The 15601-nt window shown below is 38.4% G+C and overlaps 1 protein-coding gene across 2 annotated transcripts in view; it reads left to right on the forward strand.

Annotated features, from left to right (window-relative positions):
* The first annotated feature begins 7560 nt into the window (after window positions 1–7560).
* Window positions 7561–15601, forward strand: part of LOC307012696 (adhesion G protein-coupled receptor F4-like) — a 28458-nt gene continuing 20417 nt past the window's right edge. Inside the window, exons 1-5 of one of the 2 annotated variants that reach the window (XM_079639645.1) lie at window positions 7561–7677; window positions 10062–10163; window positions 10539–10639; window positions 13342–13390; window positions 13536–13682. In XM_079639645.1, the coding sequence (XP_079495771.1) occupies window positions 10151–10163; window positions 10539–10639; window positions 13342–13390; window positions 13536–13682 (310 nt within the window). In that variant the 5' untranslated portion in view covers window positions 7561–7677; window positions 10062–10150. The remainder of the gene's footprint in view (window positions 7678–10061; window positions 10164–10538; window positions 10640–13341; window positions 13391–13535; window positions 13683–15601) is intronic. The other variant, XM_079639646.1, reaches the window with a different exon arrangement.

A 15601-nucleotide genomic window follows, 5' to 3' on the forward strand; every position in this document is an offset into this window, starting at 1 on the left:
GTGATTTAAGTGACTATAAATGTGGCATGTTTATTGGTGCCAAACAGGCTGGTCTGAGTATTACAGAAACTACTGATCGACTGAGATTTTAATGCACAACCATCTAGGTTTTTTACAGATGGTTTACAGAGAATGGTCCGAAAAGAAGAAAATATCCAGTGAGTGGCAGTTCTGTGGGCGAAAATGCCTCGTTGATGACAAAGATCCCTGGCCCCTGGTTCTATTCCGCTAGTAACCAGTCCTTGATCCTCTTTTTAAAAGAGTTTAGGCTTGAAATCACTTTAATTTGTTCACTTTAAGTCTAACTTGTTCAACTGAACTGCCCCTATATAGGCAAATGTTTCATTCCCTAACACTGTCTTAAATGCATAAGGACAGAGGTCTTATATGCTGCCACGAGTGCAAATATTGTGTGTGTCCTTCACCTTAGTAATAAGACACAACAAAAAATTTGGGACATTACCATACAATATTTTATGGGTCATGGTCAGATTTGACATAATAACACGTGACTCAACAGGGAGCCAGTTAAGCTCAACAAATTGTGACCTACAGTACCTGTGAGACATATGGCCCATGTTTAGAATTACTCTTATTAATTTATTATGTGATGTTTGCAGCCTCCCTTTAAGTCGTTTTGGTAGGCCTTCAAACCAGAAAGTGCATGCATATTCAAACTGGTTTAAAATTAAGGCGTTAGCTAAAATGATTTTCATTGTTGACCTATCTAAAAATGTTACATTTCTGGCTAAAAACTTTGTGAGCCCGGGGACTTTATTCAGAACCTTATTGGCCATCTTCCTGCCATCCAGGTTGTTTTCTAGGATGCAACCCAGACGTTTTTGTACTGACCACAATTATTCAAAATAACGCAAAATTCCGAGCGTCTATTCAATTTGTATTTTGAGCCGAACAGGATGGCCTCTGTCTTATCAAAATGTAGTGACAGCATATTGTCAATCAGCCATGCAGTTATTTACAGAAGCTAGCTCAGGTTACTTTCTTTATTGTTGTTTATGAGACATTAAAAGTGCAGAGTCATCCACGTACAGAAAGTTCACATGAACAGTTGTCTGCCATATCATTAATATATGTTAAAAATAAATAAGGACGGTCCGAGAATACTTCCTTGTGGAACTCCACATTTAACTATACAAGGGTCTGACAGTATAAGACCACCAATTGTTCCCTCCCTGATAGGTAAGATCTAAACCATCTACAGGTGGAGCTGTCTGCCCCCAAGCCCTCACGTTTGGCAATCAGTCTGTCATGATTCACCGTATCAAATGCCTTTTGAAGATCCAATAACACCATTCCACAGAGATTTCAATGATCTATTTCCCTGTGTATGATTTCGGATAAATAGATCAATTGGCATGATTCGGTAGAATATTACTTCCTGAATCCGGATTGGAATTTAAACATGAAGTTGTTTTTATTCATGTATTCATTAAATTGGTCATTGACCAACCTTTCAAATATTTTTTGATACTGTGCATAAAATAGAGACTGGTTTGTAGTTACCAAGACTATGATTAGAGATGATGAAACTATCAAAAGATTTTTGAGTGATTTAGAGCAAAGAAGAATTCGGTCAGATAAAGGCATATTAATGAAAGTTTCTGTAAAAAAAATGTTTTTATTACAAGTGCAGCTATAAATATGCCTCTGTTGAGCAGCTTAATTTAAGCTGCTCGGGCCTCATTTATAACAGTTGCGTACGCACAAAACAGGGCCTACGCCACTTCTGACGCATAAATTGTGATTTATAAAAAAACAAACTTGAGGGAAAATTTGTGCACCTGCACGCAAACCCATGCGTAGGCCTACAAACGTTTTGGAGATGGAGCAGTTTGGCGACACCGATGGTGAGCTGGAGTTAAATGTCTTTTTGGTCACTTTCAGACAGAAAATCTAAAGAAAATTATACTATACATAAAGATAATACAAATATATTTTCACTCACCAAGCCTATCACTTAAGCAAATATCAATCCTTCTTAAATGTCTGCACCAGCGAGCGTGTTGGTCCTTTTAGTGAAACTGACGCATATATAATGCGGCAGATGAAGTAAAACTGTACATCTTCATTATGAGTCCTAATCATAGGCTAGGCTACACTTTGCATTAACATGCAATCACCATGATCCGATCATTAGCCAATCAGGACACGTTGCGTTTACATTTGTTCATATTAAAGCTAGGGTAGGTAATCCTGTTCAGAAACATTTTTTTTTATACTGGGTGAAATGGTCCTTCCATTCTGATAGTAGTCAATACATTATGTGTTCAGAAAAAGGAATGAAAAAAAATCTGACCTCTGTAGCAGCTGTAGGACAGTAAAAACTCTGACCAATCACTGCCATTCGGTGCGAATGTAAAGAACCAATCAGATGCCTTCATGTCTCGTGCCCGAGCACCACTGCGTGCACAGCAGTGATGCGCGGGTCAATGTATAAACAACCCGCACCCGACCGACGTTTTCAACTAACCCGCCCGCAACTCGGACCGCAAAAAAAAAGAAAGAAAATATTGTACCCGACCCGCTTCCTGACAAGCGTTTTTTAAAAGTAGCTATAGTAAATGCTCATCGCGTAGGGCCATGGGCCATAGACGGAGGAACTAGGGGTGCGCATTTTTCAGAATGCTGTATGATATAGCCTAGTGTTTTGTAATAAAGGCTTGATTTATTCATTTATTTCGTTTCATTTTCTTAACAATTAAGATGCTGCATGTGTTTATCCAGGCTAATCGAAGTGTGCGTCTCTCCCCTGACTTTCCCAACAAAAATCCCGCCCCCTCTCAAAAAAATCCCAATGCTAACAGTAGCTTCTCTGTCGGTGTAAGCCAGTTACGTTACAGGTTGTAGGTACATGCAGCTGACTCCAAATGTGGATGCGCGTTCATGTTTGTGGGGGGGCGTAGCTTTGGACGGAGCACTGACAGGAGGGGGCGGAGCTTAGAAGAGGTGCCACTTTCAAATCTGGCTAGATATCCAACATTACCTACCCTAGCTTTAAGTAGCCTGTATCTGGATAACTGATCGGATTTCGGTTTCTGCATAATATTTAAATTAGGTGTGTAGCAGGACACCAGATTAGAGGCTAAAGATGATCCAGCAATGTCCCAATTGCTTTCACTCACTTTACTTTCCTATGCAATCTCCAGATCAATTTACGTTTTTTGAACGAAGGAATAGCCTACTTCCAGAGTTGATCATACACAAATAACTGGGTGGATCATGTTAAACAAGTCACATCATCGATCATCGGGGTAAAAGGTTAGGCCTATAGCGTAATGACTATATTAACAGAAATGGGAGATTAATAAACATGCTGAAACAATAAAAACATTCAACATTTAAAACATTAAACAATAAAAAGTTTATTCCCATTATTCCTCTGGCAAAGCAGCGCACGCTCTTCAGATCCCATGACTGATCTGTGATTGTAGGCTACTGACGATCGCCTCATTCACATAATGTTGTACAATTAAAATGTAAAATGACACACACAGTAGCTATCATGTAAGTCTAAATAAACTGTTTTAAATATTGACGTTTGTTGTAGGTTCAAATGAGTTTAATTTCTTGTCTAAACTGCGTCTGGACATTATTTTCGGACAGCCACGTGGGAGACTGGGCGGGGATTTATGCAGACATGATGGCTGGATTGCGGTTACATTACTGAGATCCAATTATGCGTCCTCATTACACTGAGATCCGATCACAATGCGTCCTCGAATACCTCTGAAACTGGACACGCTGATCGGATAACATTCCGATCAGAAGCTCGTTTACACATGTCTTTTCAATGTGTATGTGGACAACGTCCAGATACTGGTCGCATGTTAATGCCAAGTGTAAACGCAGCCTACAGTGCATGTTCACAATATAATAAAAATATAAATAAAATAATGATTTAAACTATGTTTTACTTCTGATATAAACAATTAGATTAAATATGCCATTTAAACACTAAGTTAGTAATTGAGTTAAACACATAAACTACATGAAATCATTACTGAGAAGTTACAGTATTTTTATATTCAATAAATATAAATATTTGTTGTGGATGCAATGCTTTTGAACACTTTTCCTCTGGCATGCTGTGTTTTAATGTTTTAACTACAGAGATAATTGCTTATGATAATAGCAGATTGTCTGAGAAAATAGTTTTGTGCAAATAATGCACTACAAGTAGCCTGGGTTTCCCCATACTGCCTTTGCGCAGCGCGATTTTATTCACGCTGAAAGGCAGTCTGGATACCATGGACCAGATTTTCGCCTCATCTAGGGAACCAATCACAGAACGGGGAGGGAGCAGCAAGACGATGACGTCATATATGCGACACAACTAAGCAGTTTGTTTATATCCATATACCTTCGACCCTCATGTTTATCTTGCACAAACGGCAATAGTCGCTGAACGTCATTGTTTACAAAAAAATATCTTACCCATCGTCTTCTTCCTTGTCTAATTTCTGTCGCTCTACATACGTCATCTGGTATAATGGAAACGATTGGCTATGAGCTACGTACAGACGCATTTGATAGACATTCTTAGCACCCAATAAACGGCGCCGGGCATTCGTAAACCACGCCTCAAATACGAGACATGTGGTTCCCAGACCCAAGTCTCAACGAGAATTGGGTCTGGCGTTAGCCAGGCTACACTACAAGGTCATTTTCCATAAAAAATATAAATCAATTAAAAATACTATTTGGCCAGTGGAAAAGATTGAGAAAACTTTCTCTGAAATGTATTTTACCCTATTTGATTTATTCAAAAACAAGGGTAGGCTACTAAATGATTTTTAATGTGACGGCACATCAGTATTTCATATTTTCCTAATGTCTTGCACCGTTAAACATATTATCACGTGGATGAATAATCATATGCAAATGATATGCAGATGATGATATGCATAATAAAACTAGGCGTTGTAAGCTCCATATATGGTTATTTCGGAGAGGAGACACATGTGCGCACAATCTTCCACTGACTGCTATTTATAAAGTGAATTCTGCGCATGCAGGTCCTGGTTTTATAAGTCTGAATATTTTTTTGCGTACGCCATTTTTGGTTTTCGGGCGCACATACACTTTTAGTAAGGATCTTACGCACAGTTTTATAAATGAGACCCCTGGTGTCTCAAGAATGCACACTGGCTGGCAGTTATGCTGCATTTCAGCCTCCTCTAACCAAAGCTCACGAAGAGAAATGTTTGTGTAGAAATACATCTTCAAACAGTTTGGTGTTTTTTTTTTTTGCAGAATGGAATTATGCGTTGTCCTGCAACAAACATTTTATTTCTGATGGCACTATCCTTATTTTTTTATAACATAGCAGAAAATGTTAAGTTATAAACTCCACATATCTTGCAGAAGTGATTTTCACACTTAAAGTGGCGATATGCAGTTTGGGAAATTTCTTCGCTGTATTCTCACTTTTTTGCTCGCAGGTTTCTCTATAGAGCTCACCCTACAGCTTCGGAATAGATATTTGACAACACTGACGTAAAAACTCTTTGGCGACTCTCAGATACCAGATGCTAGTAGATCAACGACATCAAAGCTGATGGCATATTCTTTACAACGTCTTCTTCATTCAGGTTCGAACAGCATGAGGGAGAGCAATAATGACAGAATTTTAGCAGATTCCGTAAAGCAATTCGTTATTAAGTTGCAAGGGTGTTTTTTCCACTCACGGGCACCAGGGAGACGGCCACCATTCAACCCGAAAATAGTCATATAACCATTCCAATGACTCCGAAGTTATTCAGTTAAGGTAAATTAAGCTAAAAAACTATAGTTCCCCTTCAAAAGGACCTTCCAACTCACTTCCCAATATTCCAGCCCAAATCATCACCCTCCTTGTGCTCAGCCTTTTTGGAGTAGGGTGGCCATTCACCAACCATTCAGAAATCAATCCATCTAGACCTATATTTATTTATATATATAGCGCTTTATTTTTTTTATTTTTTTATTGGTATTTAACAAGACAACACATAATGATACATTCAATTAAAAGTATGAAATTACAGATTGTCTCAATTTAAACCCTTCAAGAACCCTCCCTACACAAAAAAAAAAAAAAAAAAAAAAAAAATGTAAATTTTTTTTTGAAAATAAATAGATTAAAATAAACATTCCTCTCTCTAGTATTGGTCTTTCCTCTTTCCAGTAACAGTCAATTATTGTGTATTAGCATTAGTGTCCGGAGAACACAGTAAACCTTTTATGTAGTCTAAAACAGGTTCCCAGGTCTTCTGAAAAGTTTTAAGGGATCCTGAAAACAAAAATCTTAACTTCTCAAGCTTTATACAGCTGAAAACTTCTTGGATCCACCTGTCGTGCGATGGGGGAGTCACATGTTATAGCGCTTTATTTATGACCTTAGAGATAATCACCATATTTATAAAGAAACAATAATATTTTAAAAATATGATATTAATCATATCATATCATAAAATGTTATATTTATTTTGTTACTACTGTAAAGCTTTATTCAATTATAACGGAATCTCCTTCAATGCCCTCAGAATCTTTACTTCTTTAAATAATTTTGTTTCTATATTTTATAAAATGAACATAGATATATATTTATTGAGCAAAAAATTTATTCTTTTATTTACGAAAAACAAACCAAAAATAGTACAAACTTTGCTAAAGTGATTGTTTTGAGCAATTAATGTATTAAAAACATATTGTTTTATAGCCAAAGTATTTGTATCAATACTCTGTGCCTTTTCCCCATGCTCTGAGCCTTTTTCCTCACCTTGCCACATCATTTATAAGATGGTCAAACAAACCCCTTTTATGATTTATTTTCACACAAAATGTGTTGCTCCATCAATGTTGAATGAACACTTCCCCCCCTGCAATCATATCACTATGGGAGTAGTGAAAAAACAAATTTTTCTGAGGGTGTGCCTTTAGCCTTATTGTACCCTACCTGTTTGCTGCTCAACATTGCCTTTTTTTAAAGCTGCCCTTTTAACACATCTAATTTGTTTGACAGAAATGTTCCTTAATGATCCTTTATCTGAGTTCTTCTGTGCTCTAAATTCTGTGCACAAATCTCTTTTGATAATCTCTAGTCAGTTTTCACAAAATTGTATTAGTTATAAAAAAAAATAATAGTTGTTTTCATGCCTTCATGCAAGACGACATTTCACCATTTCATGCACCATTCATTTCATCTTCAGAAAGATCTTTCTTCCTCCTTGTATTGCGTGAGAACTGTGACTTGCTTAATAATGCCGAACAACCTCTTCAAGCAGGTTTTACCCAAGAAGACCTGGCAAACTATTTAACAAACCTGTCTGAGATTGATATCAGTTACCTAAAAAGATATGAAAAATAAAACAAAGTATTTTTTTGGACAAACTCAAATCTGAATGTTTATTGTACTGAAATCCTACTAACTTTCATAATAATTTGGAACAGTGTAAAGAGTTAATCTGATACTAGCTAGCTACTTACTCTAACGTAAGCTAGTCTTTATTATTGTGATGAGTTTTGCAAAGATGCACTCATCATTAAGAAATGCTTGGAAACTATTGGATAAAAACTGTATGGGGAATGTTTTGTAGGTGGATCTCACAAAGGAAACAAAACCTCAGATCTTCAGACAGATTTCTTCAGTTCAGGGCATCATATCAGCATTGTTTTAAGGTAAGAATTATGTTTCTTCTTGTTATGCATACATTTAAATTGGTGCTAAAATGCCCTTTTCACAAGATGTAAAATAAATATCAGAATCAGAATCAGAAAGAGCTTTATTGCCAAGTGTGCTTGCACACACAAGGATTTTTTATTTGTACTGAAGCTTCCAGTGCACATATACAAATACAACAAGAAACATAGTAATAGAAAATCTAAGAAAAAAAAAAGTATAAAAGTAGGGTTTAGTCTGAATAATCATTTACAGATTATGAACATACACTCTAAAAAATGCTGGGTTGTTTCAACCCAATTTTGGGTAAAATATGGACAAACCCAGCCGTTGGGTTAAATTTTTACATTACATTTTTAACCCAACGTTTGGGTTTGTCCATATTTGACCCAAAATTGGGTTGAAACAACCCAGCATTTTTTAGTGTGTATTTACAGTATTTTGAGTAGTATGAATAAATAGAAATACCTCCTGAGTTAGAGAATATTGCACTAGACAGTGGGAGTATTGCACTTACAGGCATGCCTTGTGTGTGTGTGTGTGTGTGTGTGTGTGTGTGTGTGTGTGTGTGTGTGTGTGTGTGTGTGTGTGTGTGTGTGTGTGAGCACAATATACCCCACAGATATTTTTATATAGCATGTTAAAGTTGTCCCTTTTTGAGGGTTTGCAAAAACGCATCGTTTTGTGCCTGGCCCTTTAAATTAGGGAGGGGGGGGGGGGGGGTGGTACCACTTATTTTGTTTTCGATACGATATCGATACTTTCAAGGCCAGTATCGCCGATACGATACCTCTACACTGAACTTTTAAATTTGAACATTTCTTAAATTATTGAGTTACTAAGATTAAAATGGGTAATGATACCCTTAACATTATATTTGAAAGGCAATTTTAACATTCAATACGCCTTAATTGGAACTTATTCGCTTATATTTTTATTTACACGTGGTTACAATGTTTACTTGTAGTGGTAACCATGGAAATCTACAACATATTATAGGCCTAGTTGACATATGATCACTATAATGTTAATTTTCTTAACGGACTGCCAGTTGCACCCATAAAATGCAAATTTTTTACTGCGACAGTGTATGATTTATTGTAAAATTAGTTACAGAATAGAACTATGAACTTTTAACATTCAAAAAACTATTTATTTGCACAAACTATGTAGGCTACAATTTCAATTTATTTATTGTGAAATTCTCAAACATGATGTTTTTCTGTCTGCTGTTAAGCATTGGTCTGTGTGTTTCCCAAAAGCTTCAATGGTTTCTTATGATGCTTATGGGGAAACGCAGCGCTGTTTGAATGCATTGTCAGCAGTGTGAGAACGCTCTCTGTGATTGATTGCTTCTGACTTGCAGCATTTGAGTGTGTTCATATAAGCAGGAAAATAGTTCTACTACACAATTATTTACTAACATAGGTTATTCATCCAATTCAATGCATATTGTACGCATTAAACTTCTTGACAAATAAACAAAATCACTGGTAAAAAAACAAAACAAAAACTGTAGTATCGATATTTTAATTTGAGTATCGATACTTTCGATACTCGACGTCAGTATCGATATGCCCATCCCTACTTTAAATGCAAATGAGCTGCTGCAGAGGGCTGGTTTTCGTGTGTGTTAGCAGCTGCGATTACCAGACACACACTAAAATGACAGAAACTGATCTGCCTTTTATGTTAAACCGGAGTCAGACAAAGATGGAGAGACTCAAGAAGAAGTGACAACATGTAGAATGCAACAGGACGTCTCTGAATGGTTAGTTGATGAATTTATGTTTATGATGTGGAGTTAACTATCTTCAATTAGGATATTCTGTCATGGTAATCTATAAATCGCTTGTATAGGAACTGTTGTGAGATGCACACAGAGTGACTTTCTATTGCATGTGAAAAGGATGCTAAAGTTTGAGCTGACAAATGTGCTCGACTACAACTCTTCCTCTTCTCAACATGGACTGGTGTTCCCGGGGGCGGGGTTTATGTACATTTTAGGGTTGTTGATGTCACTAACCCGGGAGGAATGTCGTGTAGTCCCTACCAGCCGTTTGTTGCAGTCCTTTTCTTTAATAGCGAATATCTTCCTTTGCTTTGAACTTTGAGCGTTGTAACTTTGCAGATGTTGTTTATGCTCAAACAGCAACATTACACACTAAGTTAGAAAAGTGAAATCATACTCAACCACCCCTTTAAAAGTTAAAATTACCACTTCTATATACAATTATCTTTATCTTGATGTTGCTTTTACTTAATGATTTAACCAATGCATTCACATATATAATTTTATAGTATGAAACATTTTTTACAGCCGTTACTCGTGTTCATGATCATATCACCTGTGTTTTGTAATATGACATTATTAAACTCATAGGGCCTATATGACAGAGCCTGGATGAATAAAGGAAAATCCACATGCTGAAGAAATATTCTGAAGTTTACCTTTAGCCTTATGTGTGAAACATGGCCAGTAAAGGTACAGTATAACTACATATTCTTTTGTTAGAAATCCTGCAGTAAGCATAATCAACTTAAGACATTTTATATTATGTTTTATTAAATTTTTAGTTGGCATAACAATCAAAAGAAGCCCCAGTTAGGCAAAAGCATCAGTCCATTTATAGGCAACAAAAATGTGTATCTTTTTATTGTTTGTTTTTCTATATTAATGCACTTGCAAGTAACTTCCCTCCCTCTTGCAACCACATCTATTCTCTGGGAGATGGGACAGGACAACAATCTAACGATCCTTACATTTTTACTTGTTCGAGAAGCCGTTTCACAAGAAGTGCAGACAAACGCAACTTCCGTTTCATGCTGAATTTAAGAATGTATAATTTCTCAATTTCAGGGAAAATGTTAAAATACCTATTAGGAATCAGCATTGCTATCCTGCTGAACCATGTGTGTGTTGTGGAAACCCTTGATTTTTCAGAAAGTATGGATTTACAGGTAAGGAAATGTTGTTTTATAAATTTTTTCAACAAAAAAAATTAGGGGTGCACCAATACCACTTTTTCCAGAATGAGTCTAATAGCCTATACCGATACATTCAGTTATGTGATCCATAAAGGTAACTGTAACCTGATTATGAGCATTTTAAACTTTTCATGTCTGTGAAAAAGGGGTGTTCGCGTGACAAGCTCGCATCCCTGTCACAAATGGCACCCTAAACACTCGTGCCCATCGTCTCAATGTCCATACTATCCATCCTAAACTGTATGTGAGATTAAAATAAGTGTGTCCCAAAGCATAGTATGTTAAAAAGAGTATGCTAGAAGTCCCCGGATGGTCTACTTTTTTTGGTGGATTTTAGAAGTGTAAATCTGTGCTCTATGGCTGCGTTCCAGTCCAAAATTGCCATGCCCTTCACTCGCTAACTTCCCTCCGTCTCGTTCACTCGGATGTACACTGCTTACGTTGCATGAGTGCCCACTACTGGCGGAACCTTTGCAATAATAACGTGCATTCTATATGTATATTGGTGTGTTTGAGTTGTTTATTTGTATAATTGTATAATATATAATGTATAGGCCTATATAATGCATACATTTTTTTATAATTAATATATCTTAGAGTTTGTGGTGGGGTAAATTAAACGCAATATGGTTTGACGTCACAATCATGTTGCATTGTTGTATATGGAGCTGCCTGAAGTGTACGAGGGAGTGAGGGTCTGTCCATATAAACTTCCCTTGTCCACCACGAAGTGGAACGCACTTCAAAATGGCGGCAAGGATTCCCCCGAGGGGAAGTGCTTAGGGAAGTTAGCAAGTGCGTGACTGGAACGCAGCCATTAAAGGCTAATATTGCCCACAACCCATTGCACTTTGGAGGAGAAACTACAAACACGAGTAAAGAGTGTTAAAAAACTACAAAGGATGGCGGATATGCGCCATGCGGATAAAAATAATGATTTAATGTTATCCGTGTTATATTTCATAATGCAATAATGACTTTTATAAAGATTAGTTTGGCCATTAACTTTTATGGATCATTATATGCATTAATGTGAGGAGAGTCTCCACATGAAAGACCCGTGACTGCAGATCAACGTGCTTCTGCATTTCTCTCCGATAGAGGATAGAGGAAATGTGGAGGATTTTAACTGTGACAAGATGATTGACAGGCCAGTTTACTGTGACAGGATGCAACAGAGAGCAACCGTTAAAGACGCAATTGTATGACGTGATATAAGGCCCAAAGCTTGTCTACTTTTTGCTACACACTCAAAAGTATCTACTATTCTTCACAAAAAGAGTACATACTTTTAGGGCGTAGTATAAGTAGGCGAATTGAGACAAAGCATACAGTATGTCTTCCTACGAGTCCGCAGTTTCGTGTCGTAATGTCGCTTTGACTGACGGGAAGAAGTCTGCCACGGAGCTCGCACCAGTGCAGGCTCGGCAAAAGTGTGCATTGAGGGCGCATATCAACCGCATAGCATACTTCTGAATCCTAAAATGTGCATTGGGACTCCCTATGCCTACGGTCACATGAACTTAAAGGTGCACTGTGTAATTAGCGGCATCTAGTAGTGAGGTTGCGAATTGCAACCAACAAAAGTTAAGGTGGCCGACAGGAAAAGATGTCTTCGTCTGAGACAGCAGAGAGTATAGCCAGTTAAGCAATGAGGTTTCTTTACAAAGAGTCAGTAAAACGACATATTATTGCAAATATTATTGTTACTTGTTCATCATTGTGTCAGTGTTTTATTCACTGACTTTAGCTAGCTTCTTTGCACGAAGAACAACATAGTGACGAAACACGTTTTTCCGTTTAGGGCCACTGTAGAAACATGTCGGCGCATTTCAATGTAAGGGGACGCTGCGGTGTATGTAGGTAGAGATGGCTCATTCTAAGGTAATAAAACCATAACGTTTAATTAAGTACGATCGTTATACTCCACCGCAAAACATAATGTATATGATAATGCATTTCTGTCGACAGAACATCCTAGATATTACACAATGCACCTTTAAAGGACACGCGAACGCGGCAGCCATTGTATGTTCACAAGACCGAAAGTGCAAATGAAGTGTGCCATTTGGGACAGGGAAGGCACTGCGCGTTCAATCAACGTATTGCATACTTCACTTATCAGCTGATGCACAGCATTTATATTCAGGCATAAACATTGAATGTATGCTTAATATTCTATTAAATACATTTTGATTGACATCTTAAATCCCTGAATTCTCCATATCTCTGTTCTGTTGTAAGTTTCTTAGTCTGAACACAAACACTACATTGCGTCGGTTATTATAGGAACAGTTTAATGACTACGAGTATCCTATAAGTGCAGGATTGGGCTCAATGCATCCCTGACACACACACACACACACACACACACACACACACACACACACACACACACACACACACACACACACACACACACACACACAAGCAACCAGATGATGAACATTCCGTTTTTTTTTTTTTTTCAAATGACATCCAATCTTTTAAATAATAATTTTATTAAAATAAGATGTAGGCCTAAATTATGCAACATTGACCCCAAAACACTGTGGGTAAATGTCTAAATATCAATAAATAAATACTGGAATTAGTTACGTTCTTTCAGTGTGAGAAAAGCTCAAACTTTGTTGGAAGTCTGCAATGAAAACATTTTTCTTTTTACATCATTCAAGCTTAGCGACACAGATGAGCCAGTGCATCATATAAGACGAAGAAGTGCAGGTCTGATTCAGTTTTGTCCTCTACTCAATACAATGCCCTAATAACATGCATATGTGTGATTCATTATCATGTTTTTCATGTTATTAAAACATATTTATTTTCTAATTAGAAAGTTATTTTAAATATAGATATTTTCCCTTTCCAGATATGAATACATGTCTGGTCAGTTCATCTGTATGTGGTCCAAATGCCAACTGCACAAATCAAACAGGAATAATTAGTTGCTCATGTTTGGATGGATTCACTGCAACAAACTTAAGTTTCCCCGCCAGCATCAATAACACGTGTACAGGTACATTCTATATTCACATTTGTGTGTATTATTACCATAGATAAATTTTGTTGTACTAATATTTTTTATTCAACAGTGTCAACAGCAGCACAGCTGCAAGAGTAACTATGAATTAAAATTTAATTATTGCACTTTTTTATGTCTGTCACATTCTGGCTTGACTTGATAATCCCCAATAAAGATGCTTGATGCAGAGGAATGATGAAAACACATTTAATAAAAACTAGTATCCAAACAGAGATAAAAAGCAGCATGAAACGTTAACACAAGACAATGAATAGACGATGACTGAGGGTTTACACTACACAAATAACCAGGGACTAAATGAAGGACAGGAATTTAAAATAAAGTCTAGAACACAGACACAGGAGAATCGTGACAGAACACCAGCAGTTATTCAGATGTTGATTTTTTATTTTTTTTACATCTAATTAGAAAATGATATTACATATTGAGATATTACAAATGTTTGTCCCTTTCCAGATATTAATGAATGTCTGTTTAGTCCATGTGGTCCAAATGCCAATTGCACAAATGAAGCCGCACAAACCTACAGGGTCACCACGTCTTAGTCCGCACGGACAACATGTCGGTGGTGGCCTACATAAACCGCCAGGGTGGCATCAGGACAGGCAGACTGCATGCCATGGCGAGAGACCTCCTCGTATGGGCACAGACCAATCTGAGCTCTCTGAGGGCAACGCATATCCCGGGCATTCAGAATCTGGGTGCGGATATGCTCTCACGGGGCAACACTCCCCTAGGCGAGTGGTCCCTGGACTCACAGACGGCAGTCTGATATGGAGTGTGTTTGGAGAGGCCGATGTCGACCTTTTTGCCTCGAGAGACAACACTCATTGCACGGTGTTCTTCTCAAAGAACAGGGAACTGGGCCCTCTTTATGCTTTTCTCCCAGTTTCGATGATTCCACAAGTCATCAAACGGGTCAGGGAGAGCGAATGCCCAGTCCTTCTGGTAGCCCCTCTCTGGAAATCCAGACCGTGGTTCCCGGAGATGGTGCAGCTGTCAGACACAGTCCCGTGGCCTGTTCCAATGTGCAAAAACCTCCTCTCTCAGGCGAAAGGGAGAATATGGCATCCCCGGCCCGACTTATGGGCCCTCCTACTAAACGGGTACCCAGGGACCTTCCTGTGAAGGTCTTAAACACTATCTCTGAAGCCAGGGCCCCGTCTACTCGGCGCCTGTATACTTTAAAATGGTTGGGTTTTTCCAGCTGGTGCTTGAAAAGTCGTTTTGACCCAGAGTCATGTGAGGTACCTGTGGTGCTCTCCTTCCTACAGGAACTGTTGGACGCGGGCCGTTCCCCATCCATACTCAAAGTGTATGTGGCAGCTATTGCAGCGCATCATGCTCTGGTAGCTGGCCAATCACTGGGAAGAAACGAACTGGTGGTACGGTTTCTGAAGGGGGCTAGGAGAATTACCCCTCCAGACCTTCGTCGGTGCCTCCCTGGGACCTATCCACGGTCCTGGGGGCTCTGAGGGGTCCGTCCTTTGAACCGCTCCAGTCGGTTGACCTTAAACCTCTCTCGCTAAAGACTGCTCTCCTGTTGGCATTGGCATCTATCAAGCGAGTGGGGGATCTGCAGGCGCTCTCTGTGAGCCCCTCCTGTTTGGAGTTTAGAATCACCCTCAGACATGGTTATATACCCAAAGTGCTCTCAACGCCGTTCAGAGCTCAGGTTATCAAATTATTGGCCCGTTCCCCCTTCTGCCGAGGATGGGGAGGTTAATCTTCTCTGCCATGTCGGAGCACTGAGAATCTATCTGGAGCGTTCTGCATCTTTCAGACATTCAGAACAGCTTTTTGTCTGTTTTGGTAGCCGATCCAAGGGGGATCCGGTTACTAAGCAAAGACTGTCTAGATGGATAGAGGATGCCATTTCTATGGCTTATACC

This window comes from Phoxinus phoxinus (assembly GCF_949152265.1).
Source record: "Phoxinus phoxinus genome assembly, chromosome: 16".
In the NCBI taxonomy this organism is placed as follows: Eukaryota; Metazoa; Chordata; class Actinopteri; order Cypriniformes; family Leuciscidae; genus Phoxinus; species Phoxinus phoxinus.